Source organism: Carlito syrichta, unplaced genomic scaffold, assembly GCF_000164805.1.
Source record: "Carlito syrichta isolate Samal-C Ts95f unplaced genomic scaffold, Tarsius_syrichta-2.0.1 Scaffold307107, whole genome shotgun sequence".
Classification (NCBI taxonomy): Eukaryota; Metazoa; Chordata; class Mammalia; order Primates; family Tarsiidae; genus Carlito; species Carlito syrichta.
Genome location: NW_007251203.1, coordinates 273,927 through 296,059, shown reverse-complemented (window position 1 = coordinate 296,059; position 22,133 = coordinate 273,927). Strand labels below are relative to the sequence as shown.

General features: G+C 34.9%; 1 protein-coding gene across 1 annotated transcript in view; it reads right to left on the bottom strand.

Annotated features, from left to right (window-relative positions):
• The window catches only part of ADAMTS20 (ADAM metallopeptidase with thrombospondin type 1 motif 20), a 191,628-nt gene that overhangs the window by 43,435 nt on the left and 126,060 nt on the right, over positions 1–22,133 (bottom strand). The window contains exon 29 of the mRNA XM_008063856.1: positions 9,545–9,712. Within this exon, the coding sequence (XP_008062047.1) occupies positions 9,545–9,712 (168 nt within the window). The remainder of the gene's footprint in view (positions 1–9,544; positions 9,713–22,133) is intronic.

Genomic DNA, 22,133 nt, shown 5'->3' with positions numbered 1-22,133 from the left:
AGGAGCGGCCACTGCACTCCAGTCTGGGTGACAGAGTGAGACTCCAACTCAAAATAATAATAATAATAATAATAATAATAATAAAACCCAAATCAGTTAGGAGCAAGACTCAAGGCATTCTGAAGTATATTCCCCTCTAGCTGTGAACCTATGAAATCAAACAAGTTATGTGTTTACAAAATGCGATGGTGGAACAGGCATAGGATAGACATTCTCATTCCAAAAAAGAAAAGAAGAAAAGCATAATTGGTCTCATGTAAGTCCAAAACCCAACAGGACAAACAACTTAAATTTTAAATCTCAGAATAATCTTTGACTTGATGTTTCACCTTCTGGACACATTGGGCAGGGACTGGGCCCCCAAAGTTCTAAGTAATACCACTCCATGACTTTGCTGCGTGCAGCCCATGTCACAGTTCTCAAGAACTATAGTTGGGTGCCTGTGATTCTCCCAAACTGCAATAGCACACTGCTTGCTCTATTGGTCTGTGGTCATGGGGAAAACTCTGAGCCCACGACTCCACTAGGCATCACCTTAGTGAGAGCTCTCTGCAGTAGTTCTACCCTTGTGATGGTGCTCTTCCCTGGTCATGTGTCCAATGTTATAGGCAGCTCCATCCTTTGAAATCAAGGTGGAGGCAAACATACAACTGTGGTTCATTTATTCCGTGTGTTAGCAGAGATGACACCACTTGGACACGGTCAAAGTTCATCATCTATGTACCTTTCAGGGGTGGCGATCACAACCTACCATGAATCTGGGCCCACCAGAACTACACCTAGTACAATGGAGGAGTGCTGCACAAGAACACGGAAGCAGAGCCCACAATGTGAGGTGGCACCAGGCAGCTGAGGCCCCATACTGCTCCCCAGGACCTTACACTCTGAGCCTGTGATGGGAGCAGGCATCCCTGATGATCTCAGAAATACCTTTGGGAGTCATTCTTCCATTATCTTAGACAGTAGGTCATGGCTTCCATTTAGATGACTATCTTAATTTCCCCACTGTCTTGATAAACAGTCCATAGCTTAGATTGAGATAGTTAATTCAAACTAATCTCCTTATCAAATTTGGCCACAAATTTGTGTTCTCTCTTGAACAAACTTTCTAATTTTTCAAGTAAAAATGGCTGAGAATTTTCCAAAATTTTAAGTTCAGCTTTCTTTTTTGATGAAAAATTTCATTTTTACATCATTTCTCTCTCTCTCACCTTTTTCTATAAAAAGTCAGGAGAAGCCCCAAGCTGCACCTGCAACACTTTGTTTAGAAACTCCCTCAGCCAAATATCCAATTTTATCACACATATGTTCTACCTTCCACAAAACACTGAAACACAGTTCAGTCAGGTTTGGTTTGTTGGTTTGCCATTTTGTTACAAGGAAGGCCTTTCTTCCACCGTCCATTAATATGTTACTATTTCCTTCCAAGACCTCATGGCCTTTACTGTCCACATTTCTGTGAACATTCTGTTTGCAACCAGTTAGGTATTCTCTAATAAGACTGAGGCTCTCTCTATAGCTCTTCTCTTTTTTTTCCTGGACCTTTGTAGCATTTGTACCTGCAGCTGGGTAATTCATAAAGAAAAAAAGGTTTATTTTGGCTCATAGTTCTGCATGGCACTGGCATCTACTGGGCTTCTGGTGAGGCTTCAGGAAGCTTAAATCATAGGGGGAGGCAGAGAGGGAGTAGGCTTGTCACAAAACCAGAGAGAGAGAAAGAGAGAGAAGGGGATTACATCCTCTTTTAAACAACCATCACATGAACTAATAGAACAAGAACTCACATATTACAACAAGGATGGCACTAATCTATTCATGAGGGATCTGCCCCCACAATCCAATCCTCTCCCACTAGGCCCCAGTTCCAACAATGAGGATCATATTTCTTTTTTTTTCTTTTCTTTTCTTTTTTTTTTTTTTTTAGGATCATATTTCAACATGAGATTTGGAAGGGACAACAATTGTAAAGTAATTGTCCAGACATTGACTCTTTTCCCCTGTATCTGACTTCTTTCTGCCCCTCCCCCAGGAAGCATCCTCTGGCCAATGCTTGTCTCTGCAGGATATGCATATTCCCTGTAAGGAATCACAGTGTTTAGGTAATTGAACAGAGCTGAGAACAATGGTGGTAAATTGAATAATTAACTTGTTTGACTACAAAAATGTTTTCTGTAATGTCCCAAGGTGCAGATTCTGTCTTCACTGACTGGCTGCCATTGGTGCCTCTTGTAAGTTCTAATAAATCAATGTCTTTCACTGCTGTACCACTGAGTGACTTCTTTGGAATGGATAAGCAACCTTATGCACAAGCCCTTTCAGATTTGGGGTTACTGTGTTACAGCAATTCAAACTATATCAGCAATGTAGGCCTTTTCTATAATAGCATGCATCTCGGAACTCTTCCAGACTCTATCCATTACCCAGTTCTAAAATCACTTCCACAGTTTAGATTCTGCAGCACTTCACTACCAGTACCACTTTTTTATCTGATTCTTATCAGGCTGCTATAACAAATTACCATAAACTGGTGGCTTATAAACAACAGAAATTTATTTCTCACAGTCATGGAGGCTAGGAATTGCAAGATCAAGGTGTTGGCAGATCAATGTCTGTTGAGGTTCCACTTTCTGGTTTATAGAAGGCACCTTCTCATTATGTCTTCACATGGTTGAAGGGACAAGCTAGCTCTCTGAGGTATCTGTTTTTTTTAGATTCTGGGGTACCCATGCACCGTTACACGGAAATATTGTGTAGTGGTAGGGACTGGGTCTCAGATGGTTCATTCCCCAGGTAGTGAACAATGTACTCCATAGGTAATTTTTGAACCCTAATCTCCCTGATCCTGCTTCCCCCCCTTATTGGTGGTCTCCCAGTGTCTATTATTTCCATATTTGTGATCATTTAGCTCCCACATATGAGTGATAACATGCAGTGTTTGTTTTTCTGTGTCTGAGTCAGCTCACTTAGGATGATGATCTGTAGTTCCATCCATGTTACTACAAAGGACGTGATTTCATTCTTTTTTTTTTTTTTGAGTTGGAGTCTCACTCTGTCGCCTGGACTGGAGTGCAGTGGCCGCTCCTGGCCACTGCAGCTTCGATCTGCTGGGCTCCGGCGATCCTTCCACCTCAGCCTTCCAAGTAGCCAGAATTACAGGCATGCGCTACCACGCCCGGCTGATTTTTTGATTTATTGTAGAGATGAGGTCTTGCTACCCAGGCGGGTCTTGAACCCGCGGGCTCAGGCAATCCACTCACCTCAGCCTCACTGATGGCTGCATAGTATTCCATGGTGTGTATGTATATTTCTTTATCCAGTCAATTGTTGGTGAGCATTTAGGTAGTTCCATGATTTTTGCTATTGTGACTAGTGCTACAAAGAACATTTGAGTACAGGTATCTTTTTAATATATAAATTTATTTTCCTTTGTGTAGATCCCTAATAGTGGGTTTGCTTTGTCAAATGGTAATTCAATTTTTAGTTTTTTGAGAACTCTCCATACTGTTTTTCATAGAGGTTGAACTAGTTTACCATCCCACCAACAATGGATGGGTATTCCCTTTTCTCTGCAACCATGCCAACATCTGTTGTTCTATGACTTTCTAATAATAGTCATTCTGACTGGTGTGAGGGGTTACCTTATTATGGTTTTAATGTGTACATCTCTGATGATTAGTGATGTTGAGGATTTTTTCTTGTTTCTTGGCTGCTTGTATGTCTTCTTTTGAGAAGTGTCTATTCATGTCCTTTGCCTATTGCTTGATGAGGTTATTTGTTTTGTGTGTGTGTGTGTGTGTGTTGAGTTGTTTGAGTTCCTTGTGGATTCTGATTATAGCCCTTTGTCTGAGGCATAATTTGCAAATATTTTCTCCAATTCAGTAGGTTTTATATTCACTCTGTTTATTTATTTTGCTGTACAAAAGCTTTTTGTTTAATTAAGTTCTATTTGTCTATTTTAGTTTTGTTGCCATTGCATTTGGGTTCTTTATCATAAATTACTTTCCCAGGCCAATGTCCAGAAGAGTGATTTCTAGATTTTCTTCTAGGACTTATATAGTTTCAGGTCTTACATGTAAGTTTTTGATCCATTTTGAGTTAATTTTTGTATATGGTGAGAGATAGCAGTCCAGTTGCATTCTTCTGCATGTGACTAGTCAATTTTCCCAGCACAATTTATTGAATAGGATGTCTTTTCCCCACTGTTTTTTTTTTTGTCAGCTTTGTCAAAAATCTATTGGTTGTAAGAATGTGGTTTTATTTGTGTTCTCTATTCTGTTCCACTGGTCAATCTGTCTATTCTTGTACCAGTACCATGTTGTCTTAGTTACTACAGCTTTATAGTATAATTTGAAGTCAGGTTGTGTGGCCTCCACAATTGTTCCCTTTGCTTAGAATTGCTTTGGCTATTTGGACTTTTGTTATTATTATTATTGTCATCATCATCATTATTGTTATTATATAAACTTTGAGAATGTTTTTTCCAGTTCTATGAATAACAAAGTTGGTATTTTGATCAGGACTGCATTGAATCTGTAGATTGCTTTGAGTAGTATGGTCATTTTAACAATATTGATTCTTCCAATCCATGAACATGGGATGTTTCCCATTTCTTTGTGTCATCTACAATTTCTTTCATTAATGTTTTGTAGTTCTTCTTGTAGAGATCTTTCACTTCTTTAGTTAGGTGTGTTCCTAGATAATTCCCTTTTTTTGTGGCTAGTGTAAATGAACTTGATTGAGCTGTTGATTTTGGTTCTCAGCTTGAGTGTTATTGGTGTATAAAGATGCTACTGATTTTTGTATATTGATTTTGTATCCTGAGACTTTACTGAAGTAATTTATCAGGTCTAGAAACTTCTTGGAGTAATATTTAGGGTTTTCTAGGTACACAATCATGTCATCTACAAACAGGGATAGTTTGACTTTTTTTTGAGGTATAAGGGGAAAAAAAGGGAAAAATCCCAATCATGGTGACGCTACCCTCATGACCTAATTACATCCCAAAGTCCCCACCTCCTAATATCATCACCTCCTTGGGGGTGAGGATTTCAACACAAGCATTTTGGGGTAGGAGGCATAAGATTTTGGACCATAGCAGTGGTGAAGCAGAGTTGAAGTTTGGTTCTCTCACACTCTTACAGTGCTGCCTCCTTGAGATTGAGAAGAACTTGGCAATATTTCAACTTTAGGATGTCAGGTATCCTAAAATTTAGTAGTAAAACTATGTAACAACAAAGCTTGACTACAACCAAGAGTTATGATGTCAACGTTAATAAAGTGCAGAGTGTGTCTAAGGATATTAATTCAATTTGTGAGTTTGGTTGTTTATACTCCTTGTTATTCCAGAAGAGACTGGAAATCATATTGAGTAATAGTGTTTGGAGACCCATTAATATTCCCAACTGTAATATAAGGGGGAAAAAAACCAGGTTATTCACCAAGTTCCTATTTCTGCAGGAGTTCTGGAGTAACTAATTCCCCTTTTTTTAATATATAGCAGTAAACATATATTTGCAAAATATAGCTTTGCTATGAAAGAAAAAAATGTAAAGCCCACAAAAGTGAAGAACTTAATTTATTCAATGGACTCAAATTCCTCTTACAAACTGTAGCAGCATTTTACTGTAAAGGCACTTACAATTTAGTTTTCTATCTTGTGAGTGTAAACAGCAACCACTGACTTAAAGAGAATTTTTATTTTTATTTTTACTTATGAAGCAAAATGCAATACATATCCAGATGCTCAAAATCATATACATATCTACATAACTAATATTGACTTGTCATGCTTAAGCAATTGAATTTTTTCAACTTATTAAATGTCTTCACAAAAACATATAGCTCTTTGTATGAAGACAATAATACTTTAATGTGTACTTTGTGTAGAATACAGTATTACACAGACTAAAATGTCTGGGTGTAGTTTAAGTTATCTGAAATAGCCCTAGAGCAGGAAGACATCATCCTGATCTCTGGTGCCCAGTCTACTTTCACTGGTAGACACATCACTGAATACCCTAGGATAGAGACAAAGAGATTTGGGGTTCTTTTTAGGGGAGATTCAGGGACTTAAAAAATAATGATTTACTATTTTTAATTATAAATATGTGTATGTGTAAGAAATTTTTGAAAATATGGAAATACAGATTATGCACTTATGTATTTTTGAAATACAGAGAACATGGAATTACAGAAAATAAAAATCTCTTAAGCATCTAGCATTTAGTATACAGTTTTTTTTAGTATTCAAATTAGGAGCTTTGGGAGGGAAGCTCTGGGCAGTAGATTTGTGGGATTTAAAACTTGTATCACCTTTGGCCCCAGTTCTGATTTCAAAATGCAAGAAAGAAAATGATGGGTCTCAAAGAAGGCAAACCAGGCAAGTGGCTGATTTTACCTGGCTCCATACTGAATATTGTTGAATGAGATTCTTTAGGTATCTGGGTGAGAATTCAGAATTTTTTTTTTTTCCTGAACAGTCACTTTGCACTTGGATGGCACTTAACTAAGCAGATGAGGCATAAGATTATTAATAAAGAATCTAACACCATGCTAGCTTTAAAACTTTAATTTACAAGTGAAACTGGTATTTCCTAATAGATAAAATTAAATGAAAAAAAATCTTGCTTCCAGGAAATGGGGTAGGAGTGGTGACTTTTTTTCTTTTTAAATGACTCAAGTATTTAATTTGCATCTAAAGATATACATCTGGACACAGAGGACTAATGTCCTGCATGGCAATGTTTGTTTCTGTTTAGCAGCAGTCATTAAAATGCATTACTAAATCCTCTCATTAAAAAAAAAAAATCAAATACCAAATGAAGAGTGTACCTTTAAAACTCATTTGAGCACCTCTGTGGTCACAATTTACCAAATGAGTCTTTCCATTTGAGGCATCATGTAAAATAGTAATAAAATGGAATTATTTTAAGAGTGAGTGATTATATCAAAGCAATGGTACAATTTATACAATCGGAGCAAAGCAGCAACCAGTGATTATCTTGTAACTACCTCTGAAATTACACTTCTGCTGAATACATTATTATATGTAGTGCAGTGACAGCCTGCAATTGTTAACTTCATGTGGGTACTTTTTATAGAATAAATCAAAAGCCAACGACTTCACAAGTGGTCATTTGTTTCTGGCAGAGATTGAGGACTGTGTGGGTGAATGCAGCTAATGTCTATGACAAGGAAAACCAATTCAAAGAGAAGAAAGCAAACTCTGAACAACACCATCTGTTTTCTATAGTCCCTGAATATTCATATCTGTATTTTTGAAACCCCTGAAGTATGTTCCTTCAGTGGATCTTCCATAATTTCATATTTGGTGGTAAGCCAAGGGCAATTTGCTAGCACCAATGATGGATTCACTGTTGTGGGGCCAGAGGTTAAAGGTCAAAAAGTGTTCTTCTTGAATACCAACCACAGCAGCTGCAGCAGCTGCACGACAGTCAAAGAATCTCTGGGATCAAGAGGAATGCTGGTGGCCAAGGAGCAGAAGGCCTTTCCCATTTCCATTCCCATCCTCCGCCTGTGGCTCCTGCCTGGTGTTAGAACTGGGAGTTATCTGTGATTTTTTGTGTTTAGTGCCAGGTAAAGTAAGGCAAACCCCTACTTTAAGCAAAACTACAATATGACTGACAAAATAAGTTAAGAGATGGGGAGTTCTTTTGCAATTAAATCATAGTATTCAAGGTAAGAAGTATTTAGCTAGCTACAAAGCTACATATTTATTGAACAAGATGTCCATTCCCTCTAACAGAAAAAAGACATGGCCTGAGATGATGCTGAAGAAGTAAACATTTCAGTCTTATCCCCTAAGGACAACGGTTATATAGAAGATTGAAGTGACACAAGCATATCTGAGTTGTTCTAGTGCTCATACTTACATGAACGTAAAAAGTGGTCAAAATGTATGTAGGGGGGCCATTATAGGCACCAAAACAGATGATGATGAACTTTTGAAAAGACCAGGGTGGTTGCCATGGAGATTCAAGAGCTACTTTGATATGAGAATTGAGAGAACTTGTTGATTGACTAATAAAATTTGTTTGCTCAATCAAAACTGAATGTAAAAGTAAATGCTCAAGAATACATTGTTTTTATGGGGTGAAAAACAGATGCATAAGCCCCTAGTTTTCACTCAAACATTAAACTGCAATGCCCAGCGCATTAACACTTGATAGAGGTTACCTCTTTTACATAGAAATTTAAGATTTTTCCTCAATTTGGGAGTTTTCTATTCAACATCAGTGTTGTGCTGACATAATGTCACTTAAAAGCTGAGTGCCCTGAATCAAGACACTGAGCTTAAAGTGTGAATGATTATGACTTAAGAGCCCAGGGGGCCTGGGAACAGTGGCTCAATCCTATAATCTCAGCACTTTAGGAGGCTGAGGTAAGAAGATTGCCTGAGTCCAGGGATTCGAGACCAGCCTGGGCAACTTGGTGAGACCTCGTCTCTACAATAAATAAAAAAAATAAGCTGGGCGGTAGTGCACGCCTGTAGTTCCACCTACTTGGAAGGCTGAGGCAGAAGGATCGTCTGAGCTCAGCAAGTAGCAAATCGAGTCTGTGGTGACTGTGAGACTGCCACTGCACTCCAGTCTGGGCAATAGAGTGAGACTCCAACTCTCTTGGAGCCTAGGGGAACTCCACTCCTCCATCTCCAATAAACATAACGCAAATATCTGACAGATACAAGAAAGTTCCCTGAGCAGAAGATAGGCTTTTTTTCCCCTTTGCAGAACCAGGCCCCTTAAGAAATGAGCACCCTGAGGTACTACTGAGTACAGCCAGATGGCTACGTTGAAAGTCTAGCCCCACTGATGTCAGTCCTCAGGAAATTATTCCAGTTAACATTTCTGACTTCCTTTAGGACTGCCTTGTCAATATTTCCCAGTGTGGTGTGTTTTTTTTTTTTTGACAACCTCTTTCAAATGCATGTCCTTCCCAATTTAGACTTTGAGTTCTCTTATCTGAGTATGCCAGGCAGGTATCAATCTCCCTTCTTTTACAAACTGAATTCTCAGCCCAGATCTCATTTATTTATCAACTTCATTTTTGCCAAGTCTTTCCACTCTAGCCTAGCCTAGGCTACCTAGCTCTGATACCTCCTACCTCTCAATCTCCAATTACAATCCCACCTGGAATTTACCAGCTACTTCTCCAAAAAACAATCTTAGCTCAAATTCAAGTTTTGGGGGTGGAAACAAGGCAGTGGCTAAATGCATCACCATATAATATATTAAACTACCAAGAATAGTATCATGATTATAAGCAGCCCCTCTAAAATTCAATAACAAAATTTTTTGTAAAGTTTTAAACCACAAAAATCAAATGAACAATTTATTATTTAACTATACTTGTTAATGCATTAACACTGTATAGAATCAATTTATAGCATAGTACAAAAAAGTGAATAACAAAAAGTGCATTTTAGTGGTTTAAAATTTTCAAGGTTATTGAAAACAAAGAATGAATTAAGATTTTATTTTTAAAGGAAAAAGACACATACATAATTGTAAAATGCATCACATACCTCCTTCCATCTATTGGCTTTCCATGAAGGGCATCTTACAGATCTGCAGGCTTTGTGAGTTCGAGGTTTCTGTAGATGACTGCAATATTTTTCTTCTAATTTTCCCTGGAATTGGTCAATGCAAAGCACCTCACGATACTTTATACCTTTACCACAAGAAGCTGAGCACTAGAAAAGAAATATGAATGTACTTGATTCATTTTTTTGATTCATTTAAGTTTACCTTCAAAAAGTAAAAAGTGAAACAAGCGACATCATTGCTTTGATATTTTTATTAGGGTATACTCTGGTATTTCTAATTGAGAGAGAAGTTGAAATTTCCAATCTTCTATGTAACTTCCAATCTTCCAGTCTTACTTTTTGTAATTCATTCTACTGAAAAGTATCTATTGTCTACAATTTATTCTTACTTTATATCTTTTAAGGTTAAAGACTGTCTTTAACTGACTCTATCATGTGTAATCCAATAAAACTTGCTTTCAATTTTATAAAGAGAGTCAATACCTATTCTATTTTTTATCCCCATAAACTTATCTACACTGCAAAGCATGTTTTCTATGTTAAGAAACAAACAAACAAAAACTAAATGTTCTCTATGTAGGAAATTGTGATTGAGAAAGCAAAAAGTTTATTTTTAAAAAAGCAGTTCAGGTTTTTTTTTTTTTTTTTCATCAATCTGGAAAAATGTCTCTCTTTTCCACTAGGCCTCTAATATGTTTAGTACAATAGAAAAAACAACAACAAAATCTAAAATCTCTTTAAAAATATAAGTAAAACAGTGATGTAACTTCATTTTTCAGTCATTTGCCATTTTATAAGTGAGACCTGTACAATGTGGTAGAAGGAACTTGGGCTCTGGCATCGAGTACCAGTTCTGCTGTTTACAACTGGGTGACTTTAGGCACGTTTCATTACCTGTCTGAGCCTCAATTTCTTCATTTATAAAATGGAGATAATAACATCAATCTTACAAACTTGTTATGATGGTCAACAAGAGTTAAAATATGAAATGCCTAATACAGTCCGATGGTAGGTCTTCAGTAATATTAGCTTCCTCTTCTACCATTTTTCTTCATATAGTCTCAGAGAGGATATTGGCAATTTTAGCATGATATATGTACCAAGGAAAAGTTGAGCAAAGAAGACATGATATCCAGACAAGGCTCATTGCTCTGAGACAACTGTGGACATATGGTTTCATTTAGAAACATGTTCTGAGCTCTGAGAACATTAGATAATATATAATGCATTTTATGTGTATTGTTAGTTTGCCGACTCTATAGACTACAGGTGCTTAAAATACTTTTAAAATTTGAAAAAAGAATAGCTTGAAGATAATTTGCCTTTTTACATTATCTGCAATACTATATTCCATTTGTATAAGCGATTAATTTAACTCAGTGCCTTGATTATTAAGACTTACTTTGACCATATCCTATATGTGCTTTTCCCTCCCCTCCCCCACATCAATACTAGTATCCTTTCCATGCCACTTAGAACATATTTGGTTCTGTGCAAGTCTCTCATGGATCTTCCTTCATATATTATATTAAGACATTATTCTTTCTTCCTGTTTATTTTTATTTGTTGTAGAGCGGAGGTCTTGCTACATTGCTTAGGCTGGTCTCGAACTCCTGGCAATCAAGCAATCCTCCTGTCTTGGTCTCTCAAAGTGCTGGGATTACAGGTGTGAACCACCACATCAGGCTCTTTCCTCCTTATTGATCTAGACCGACCTATGTACTCTATAATTCCTGGCCACTTATCTTGGGCATTTCTCATCCTTTTTTTATTATTTTCCAGAATATAACCTACTGTTCACTAACAGCATAAGATATGATTATCAAGGATACATTATGAGAAAGTGTGCTAACTACTTTGAGAACATACACATTTGTACATGGAAGAATGTTCTTCCCCCAGATTATTTTCCTTACTTTGAAATTGTAATCTTTAGAACAAAGGAAATATTTATTATTCTTCCTACTAGCTTTTCTTAAAAAAATAATAATTATTGTGAATATTCATCTGCAGATTTGTTAAATATCTCTTGCTTTTGCCCTTCATTTTTTCTCAAAGTGCTTATAATCTAAATGACATACACCATCAATAAAACGAACTATGTCAGGGTAGGTTTTTGAATAATACTGAACCCAATACAGACCATAAAAACAAAAACACTGCGATATACTAAATACCATTGAAATGAAATGATACAATAAAAAATGTGATAGAATGTGAACATTCATGAAAAGTGAACATTTCTTTCTAAGATATTTGGCAAGTTCTCAAGGAGATATTTAAACAGTCATGAAGGAGAAGTAAGTTTGTTAACGGACAAAGATGGATGGACTTATGTATTTGTTTGATTTTGTCTTATCTAGACACCACCCAGTTGTGTCTGTTTTGTAAAATTCACAGAGTTCTTTTAATAGTGCCAAGAATCCAAGAATCAGTCAGTAAATACACAGTAAATTGTTGGTATTTCTGATAAGAATGACCAACTCATTTTCAAAATTATGTAACATACAAGGAGACAGATTAAAGTCAAGATTCTACTTTAGAATTCAGAAGTATATTTCCTCTATAAGCAATATCTATGAATGGAATGTAAACTTGAACACATATACACTGTCAAAGTCAACATTTTTTCACAAAACTGAATAGTCTCTTACTGTAATTATAACTCTAAGCTATCTTTGATTTTTTTCTCTTTTGTCATTTTAATCTTTTAGGCTAATGTAGTTCCTTATTAGTCTAATGTAGACTATTATTAAATATCATTTAAACGTAAAATTATTTTATCAACATTTTAATATTTTAAATTGTATAAACATATTTTTATTTCTATAAACATAAAAACTACTCTTAAACATAATTTTAAACATGTACTTTTTTTCCTCAAGAACTGACAATGACTTTTTACTGTCTTACTAGCAAACCAAAACTTACACTCTTCCTTACTCTCTTGATCCATCAAATTTTAGTCAACATAGCTTTCAAACTTTATATTTTGAAACTTTTCATCATGAAGCCTTTGCTGTACTTAGGCATAATTTCTTGCTCTTTAATGTAATATATTTACTCAACAACAGGGCCTAACTCATTATTTCCTTCACTTAGACTAATCACTTCCCCTGGTGCCTTCTAAATATTACTTATCCTTAAAGCCCTACACCAATCCCACATTTGAGGTAAATACATATCAATCCTTCACTTATCTGAACCCCTGCTGAGTTCCATTTTTTTTAGCATTCCATCATTTTCTATTTTTTGTCACATGCTCTATCTACCCAGCCTCTTGGTGGTCAAGTCCTTTAAGATCATGCATGCTCCCTACAAAATGGCATGTGCAATAATTATTAGCTGATTAATTGATGTGGATTAATGGTATAAGTAATTTTAAATTTCTAAAATAATTTATTAAACATTTTAATTGCCATGAACTATATTCATTGGTTAATAAACTCCAAGTCTTCTAGAAAATATAGAAAAAATACAAAATCAAAGAATTTTTTAAAAAATTATGCTTTGAATACACTCTTAAAGTAGAAAGCTTTCTTTCTCCAAGATCTTAAGAGGAATACAGTATGTTATCATGCCTGATACATTCCATATGGGAATTTCTCTGAAGTAAATGAGAACATGTTATGCAGAGAATTATATTTTAGTTGGAATGAGGCAGCCATAGAGTAAACAACTAGTGAAAGACTACCCTCTTCTCAAACTACAATATGCTCTGAGTTGTTAAGATTTCACAAAATAATCCATTTGGTAGGAAAATCCAGTCATGGCAGTTTTCTTCTAGTATCTGAGCAATCTTTTGCTTTTCCCCTCTATTTTATACCCTTGACACCATTTTAGCTCCTTGAGGTTTTATTAATGCTGTAATTCATTTCTAGCATTCCTATCAAAAGGATTTTTCTTATAAATCACCTTGATGTCCCTTAATTGACATCGTCTTAAACTGGCTGAGGCAGGACGCCATGGCTCAAGCCTGTAATTCCATTACTTTGGGACGCCGAGGCGAGAGAATTGCTTGAGCTCAGCGGTTCGAGTCCAACCTGGGGAAACTTGGTGAGACCTCGCCTCTACAATAAATCAAAAAACAAGACGGGCGTGGTAGCACACGCCTGTAGTTCCAGCTACTTGGAAGACTGAGGTGGAAGGATTGCCTGAGCCCAGCAGGTCGAGGCTGCCGTGGCTGTAAGTGTGCTACTGCACTCCAGCCTGGGCGACAGAGTGAGATTCCAACTCAGAAAAAAACAAAACAAATTCTAGTTCTTTCAGAAATTGCCACACTGTCTTCCAAAGAGTTTGCACTAGAAACTGACTTTCCAAATGACCCAGTAATTCCCCCATTGGGAATATACTTGGACGAACTCAAATCATTCTATCAAAAAAGATACCTGCACACGCAAGTTTGTTGCAGTTCTATTCACAATAGCAAAAACATGGAACCAACTGTGCTGCCCATCAAAGCTGGACTGGATAAAAAATGTGGCACATATACACAATGGAATAGTATGCAGCCATAAAGAAGGACAAACATGTGGACTTCGCAGCAACTTGGATGGATTTAGAGTCGACCATACTCAGTGATCTATCACAGAAACAAAGAACAGAGCACCATATGTCATATGTTCTCAATCATAAGCGGACCTTGAACAGTTATAATACTATAAGAAAGGGATTGGCAGTAGTGGGAAACTGCGGGTGAAGGGGGGGATTGGCAGTTGGGGGAAACTGCCAGAGTAGGGAGGGGCACACCTCATCAACAAAGGTACCTGCTTAATGAACATTTATATACCTAACTCTGAATTGTACCCCACATCTTTAAAATAAAAATAAAATAATTAAAAAAATACAAAAACAAAAAATCCTTGCTGAGATTTTTTTCCATGACCTACTTTATAAGTGGTTATATTAAATAAACATACAAGTATCCAAAATTGACAAATTCTTGTAAATTAGGTACAAATGTCTACTTAAGATAAAACAGGGCATTTGAAACAAAGGTACAATTTGCAAGTCCTAAAAATGTAATAGTCTCCAGAGTTGTTTGGCTTAGCTGTTACTTCCCATTCCAAGACGGAGAGTTGAAAACAATTTGTCACCTCTAATATAATTAATTTTGGAACAAGTATATTCTTGTTCTTAGAGAAAAACTCTACATTATTATAGAATAAGATTACTTCTGACATTTGAAGGTATGGAATATTTTCTTTGTTCATAAATAAAAATATTACAGAAGAATGCACTGACTTAATTTGTAGGAGTCTTGTTGATAAGTTTAATTTTGGAAACCTAAATTGATGAACCAAATAAAATAAGAAAGCTTATTTAGCTCCAGTTCTAGGAAGTGAAAGCCTTGAGTTTTCTTTTTTTAGACTTCTAACAACTGTTCTATTGATCTAATACTGTATCCTTTCTGACAGCATTAGGAAACATATTGGTACCAGGAGAATTAGTAGGTACTCCAACTAATAATTAAAGAGGCCTGAAACGGAACTATCATATACTACCTTAGTCATGCATAAGCTGTGTCCTTCAGACTTTACAAACGGGGTAACCATATATGTTATTTAGCCTCACTGGACTCTCATTTTTCTTATGTAATATTGGTAAATTAAAATCAATTTCATATTCATTTCTGGGTAAAGGTAAGATGGAGGGGATTTAAGAGAGAAATGATCAAACTAAGAATATTCTAAAAACATTTGTAATGCAATAGCAAAATGTAAAAAAAAATTAAAATCAATAAAAAACTAAGGGTATTGCAGTATAATCATATTGATTACATGCAGGACAGGCTTGAAAATGTCTCCCATAATGCAAATGGAGTAGGGAAGATGACACAGAATCGTGAATGGAGAGTCAGTGTGTATAAATGCTGTTTCCTGGAAAATGCTCTGCTTATTCCCAGGTCAAGACCGTTGCACTTGTCATTTCCTCCTACCCCAACATCTTCACCCATTTCATTAACACATATTTTTTAATGCTAGATCTAAACCACATTTCCTCTGCAGAGCTTCCTTCTCTGATGGAAGATGTCTGATGTCTCTAAGGTATGGCTCTTAGAGATTTATTTTTAGCACTGTGACTTTCTTCTTTGCTGTACTCAGTATACTTGTAATTATCTGTTCTATATCAGTTTTCCCCTCCAGACTATAAAATCTGAGAACAGATACATTGCAGGGAATCATAAAATGTAGAAAGAACCCACAATCACTTATTTCTAATTTAATGTGTCATGAGCCATTCTACATTCCTTTTAAAATAATCCCAATGCACCGTGAACTATAGGATCTTGCATTAATTTACTAACCAATGTTCCTCTGAAATAGATATTCCACTGGTGGCACATAAACTGACTTTAGATGACATTTTTCAAATTTATTGATGGTGTTACATGGTAATGATCATCTTCAATTTTAGCTATAAAGATACCTTAGTTGGCTATTTGAAAAAAAGATCTGAAGTTTTTATATAAAATATCAAGTGAAATCAAAATTAAGAGTAAGAATTAATTATCCATGGAATCTATCTTAATTAAGAGAGTCTAGAAAAGGAATAACTATTCATTTCACTTGCTACTGCATAATGTCATCTATGGATTTAGGTATATATAATTGTTTCTGTGTTAATCATGCAAACTTTAGCTAAAATGCTTTAATAGTAAGTATCAAAACTAATATTCAACAAAAATTAGTATTAGAAAAAACATTGTTAGAAAAAGTTTCTGACATCAAATGTAAGTTTTACATTAAATTATTTTAGTGTCTCAAGATAAACAACCAGTTCCCGAGAGGCTATTTATTTATTTTTGAGTCAGATTCTCACTCAATTGCCCAGGTTGGAGTGCAGTGACAGACTCATGGCCACCGCAGCCTTGACCTACTGGCCTCGGGCGATCCTTCCTCCTCAGCCTTCCCAGTAGCTGGAACCACAAGTGCGTGCCACCACCATGCCCGGCTTATTTTTTTATTTGTTGCAGAGATGAGTGCTCACCACGTTGCCCAGGCTGGTCTCGAACACCTGAGCTTAGGCAATCCTCTTGCCTCGGCCTCCCAAAGTGTTGGGATCACAGGCTTGAGCCACTGCGCCCGGCCCTGAGAGGCATTTTAAAGAAAAGCCTCATTTCCATTCATACACATATTTTCTTCCTATAATTTCTTGTTTTAACTTAAAATGTTCTAAATTAATTCAATGCATAGCCTAAATTATTGACAGCTTTCTAAATGAACTTTCAGTGAGTAAATTTGGCAATGCATTTATTGTTTAATATAAGCAGAGGTCATTTCATTATTGTGGGTTAATTAGTAAGAGCTGGAAGTATCTTAAACTCAACCACACTGCTCCTTTAACATTCCTCCTTATTTGATAAGAAAAATTTTAAAATTAAGTACATATTTCAAAATTTGACAATATAACTAAGCATTTTATTTAATATTATACTTTTTCAAAAATCATTTTAGGGATGGCTAAAAATTATGGCATTTTTTAGCTATTATAAATAATCTAACTGGATATAAACATCAGTCATAATTTTTCTTTCCTGTCATTTTATTTTAGTTTTCCAAAACCATTATTAAAGAAAAAAATGATAAAAGATACAAAACTGAACAAAAATAAGCAAAATACCATTATTCAATTTCACTTTGCCTTTCAAAATTTGCTGACTGGTTTTTCAAAACATAATCCTTAAGAAGTTATCAAATGATCAGATAAAGAAAAACATTGTTTTTCATATATATATATGTTTTTTTGGGGGGGGGGATCAGAGTCTCACTCTGTCACCGAGGCTGGAGTGCAGTGGCACAGTCATGGCCACCGCAGCCTTGACCTACTGGGCTCAGGTGACTCTTCTGCCTCAGTCTTCCAATAGCCAGAACTATGGTCAAGTGCCACCACCCTCAGCTAATCTTTTAAAAAATTTATTGTAGAGATGGGGTCTTGCCAAGTTGTCCAGGTTGGTCTTGAATCCCTGGGCTTAGGCAATCCTCTCACCTCTGCCTCCCAAAGTGCTGGGAGCACAGGTGTGAGCTACCACACCTGTACCAAAAAACAAATTTTGTCATTACTAGATATCAGATCACTTATCTTTGTCTACTTTCTGACAGCAAGGCCCATAAGTCATCTGTTGAAAATGCAAACACTTGTAACTATATAGCCAGGTGTCATGTGTATCCTATTGCTTACTGTGTGCTAGGTACTGGCTAATTTCTGCAGATAGCCAAAGAAAACTTACTGAATGACAAGAGGGTTTATGCAAACTTTTTGCTTAAGAAAAGCTAAACTCACCAAAAATGTACATATTATACATTACAAATACAAATATATTACAAACTAGAAATCATTTCCATCAAGTGCAGTTGCATAAGAAGCATCAAAGTACAGCAGACACAAATAGAAGAGTGGTTTTAATTTAAACATCAACATGTTGAAATAGATAAAAATAATCAGGTGGTGGAGTGTCTCTCTTGGAATAATTTGAAAAGATTAGTTGTGTTTTCTTTTGTGGCAATTCCAAAATGGAGTATCAATAAACTTTTAAATATTGCAACATGCATTATTTATCGTTTTGTATTTTGTTTTCAAAACTAAACAATTACATGCTTCTGTAGCAAAGTTAAATTACAATTTTTAGTGGAAAAATCTTCATTGTAGCTATTTTTCCACAGAATATTTTTTAACTGGTGTTTGAGTGATTATGTTAAATGTCTTTAGAACATTATTCTCAAATAAAAGATTTGTATATGAAACAACATATTAAATAGGGAAATGATAACATCTCAGGTCAATACAGACAAGAGATTACATAGTCTGAGAAATCACATACTATGGTGTGTTTGCATTCATTCACCCATATGTGTGTGTTTTAAAGCCTTTTTAACATTCTCTAAATAAAATAAGGAGGCTGTATCTAAATCCCAAGAACAATACAGTTTTTGAAATCTTCAGGAAGTCAGTGATACTTGTATATATAAGGGAAAAGCCCACTATGGTAAAATCTTAGATATGAGTCTTATACAATGAATTCATAATTAAGAACATTCCCCAGAATAGAGAAAATCTACTTTAAATTGAGCATCTCAATTATTAGAAAGGTGAAACTGTAAGGTAGTGTAAAGGAGCTATAATAGGATTTCCCTCTTTTTAAAACGAACAAAAAATGGAAGAATATGCATATGAAGAGTAGAGTGTCAACTCTGTAAAATAGTACTGCTACTGTTCCTTTAATTCAATGCACATGTGCACTAGGGAGTAAGATACTAAATCCGTCAACAGGGACCCCATTCATAGTGCTTCCTGAAAGGTTATACTTACAGTTTTAAAGTTTAATGGAGCTTGAAAATTTCCTTTTTAACCTGTTACAGACATCCTTTGACTATACAGCTGTAATAAGCCAAGAGAGCATTTGATTTTAAAAATATGAATATCACTGACATATATCATCCTACTGCCCTGCATCTAATATTTAAAATTTGTAACTCCAGACAGTTAAAATTTTAAGTCAAGTTAATTTACCAAAAGATTTGACTCTCAAAGGAAAAAAATTATTAATAAACACATTCAGCAAACTTCCACTATAGTAATATCATTTTAAGTTACATAATAATATTATCATTGAATATATAAATGTATATATGTATGTACATTCATAATAAATGTACAGTTATTGGCTATTCAGTGTAATATGAGCGACCTCATATGTAATTCATCTGGCTAACTGGTTGGAAGAAATATTTGAAAATAATTTACTATAATTGTTAATATTTTCTAAATTATAACTTTAAAAATGGGATTTACTTCACTTTAAAATATAAAACCTGAAGCAGAGATACAAGTATTTTCTACATAAATATTCATTTATCTCATCATATATTTTCTACACACAAATATTAGAAAATCAGAATGATAAATTACTCTAGTAAGTATTAACTAAAGGACACAATTATTTTTCATTTTCTTCAATAATAAGTTTTGATAAAGAATCATCTCAAATCTTCAAACATTAGTAATTGAGCTTGGGTTTATTTTGCTAGAAGCAGTAGTAATGTAAGTCTACTTCAAAATGTAAGCACTATTTGCAGCAAAACATACTTGGGGAAAAATTGTCATTAATTTAAAGCTTTTAACTCTTTTAACCTTTTGGCTGAGTTTGTTTGTACTATAAAGGGGAAATGAACATTTCAGACTTCTCTATAAAATCTGTTCGTCTACAAAGTTCCTGTTTAGAGTTTTTATTAATTTATCTGGTAATAGAAATCTTTACAATTATCTGGCGACATTGAAAAAACAGTGTGGTTAATATGAGAATAATGTAAATCTTGTCTAATCTTAACAATTCTTGTGGGGCCATTATTGGGAATTTACTTTTTCTTGCTGTTTTTACACAAATCACAACAACCTGAAACATTGCTTTTGCAAGAATGTATAGTGCATTCCATTCTCAAAACCCTACTTCCATCTACCCCTGGAAGCCTACATCTAAAATCATGAGCATCTGCCTTTCTGATTCTAACAAAGGAGAAAACAATTTGGTGTGGGTAGACCATAAAAAAGGTAAAGAGATCAGAAAAATAACTAAAGTATACCTGTTTAAAAAAACATATTGACTTTCAAGGCATTACTTACTATGGTAACATTTACAAAAAGTTTAAAATCAAGTGCCAAGAAAATAGCAGGGTTGACCATTTCAAGTTTCTATAAATGTTTTATGTGCTAGCTGTGGGAGTTAACAGAAATAAAGCCAAGAAGTTTGCTTTTAAGTTGGGTTATAAAGGTCTAAAAAGAAATATGCACAGAGAACTCTCAGATGAGAAATAAATGAACTCTATGAATGCTTTGAAAAGGGAAAAGTCAGAGTTGAGATGAAACAAGCAGCGCCCATTGCACACATTAATGTCTAGTATATGCAGTAAAAGTTAAGGGAAGAATGTTTTAGAAGAATATTTCAGTGAGTTTAAGCTAATTTTTTAATTATTACTTTAACAAAGTAAAATGAATTATCTATGTTAAAATTTAAGGTGGGATTTTGTAATCTTCACTATTGGACCGTAATAGATGCAGTAATAGAAAGGGCATGGGATTAGGAATCAGAGGCTCATACTTGAATCTAAGCTATCACAGTAGCTGTGACAATAATAACAGCTACAGGGTTGTTATAAGATTAAATGAGATAATGTGTGAATGAACCTAAAGTTCACAATAGTCTAAGTGTATATAAAACCTCCATTTCTTTTTATTTTTCTACCTATCACAAATCCCGAGATTGTTTTTACAAACAGACCATAAAGAGAAAATCTCCCTTCAAAAAAACCCTCTGTAATTACTACAAGAGAGATAGTAGATGTTGAATACTATGACACAAGAATAATAAGAATGCAAGAGAAAGTTTTTGATAATTAAAAATACAACAAATAACTCAATAGATAGTGTGGATATTGAGAAAGTTTTCCATCAATTAAAACCAAAATATAAAGGAAATAGAAAATAGAAAAAATAAAATTAGAAGACCAACCCCCAAATTCCAATATTCAACTTGAAAGATTTTTTAAAAAGAACAAAAATTGCATAGACATTATCCAAGACAAAATACAACACATTGTCCCAGCACAAGCCTTATTGAAAGAACTTACAGAATGGTCAGCAAACTAAATTTTAAACATGGACACACAAACACTAAGTCACTTTATCATGAAATATCAAAATGACAGGGATAAAGATAAGATACTAAACGCTTCAGTGAAGAGGCATGGAAATAAGACACAACAGGAATCAGAATCAGAATCACATCCAATTTCTAAACAATATCTCAGAATGCAGGTGAAAAATAGGTAATGCCTTAAACTTTTTGAGGGAAATTATTTTCAATCCAGAATTTAATAGTTAGGCAATTATTCAAATATAAGAATTGACTTTCCAGGTTTGCACATATGAAAAAAGTACCTCCCATTTTCCATTTTAAAGGAAGGTACAGAAAGAAGAGCTTTAGTATGAGAGAGTAAATTAAAAAGAGATAAATATATGTAACATATGAAAAAGCTATCAAAACCAAAGATGCATGGAAAGACTTCACAGGATGAGAAAATGTACTGCAAGGTTGAGATCATCCATGTCAGATCAGGAAGATTAAACTATTCATAAAGATGTTGCATCTGTTCAAGCAATCAAGAGAAAACAGTGTCTGGAGCATAACACAACTAAGCAAATTTTAAAATGAGGTCATCATTAACTCCAGAAAAAAAATGAAGAGTTGTAAAAGATAGCAGCATTTCAAAGTACAATACACTACCTGCCCCACCCTTTTCATAAGCAGTATTGACTACTGACCTAATCAAAATTTATTTTTTAGGTGAATTGTAGAATTAATGGTTTATGTAAAAGACCTAAATTCTCAGCCTCTATAAAAGGAAGTCACTAGGTAATTTTTTTGCGTTATCAAGAAACAGCAGAATAAGCCTATTATTTGGAAATATGAAGGCAAATATCAAATGACAGATGAAAGGAGTAGAGATTACTTCTGGGCAGTAAAGATCAAAACAAAGAATAGTTATTTTTATGTTAGGCTTTAGCACCATTT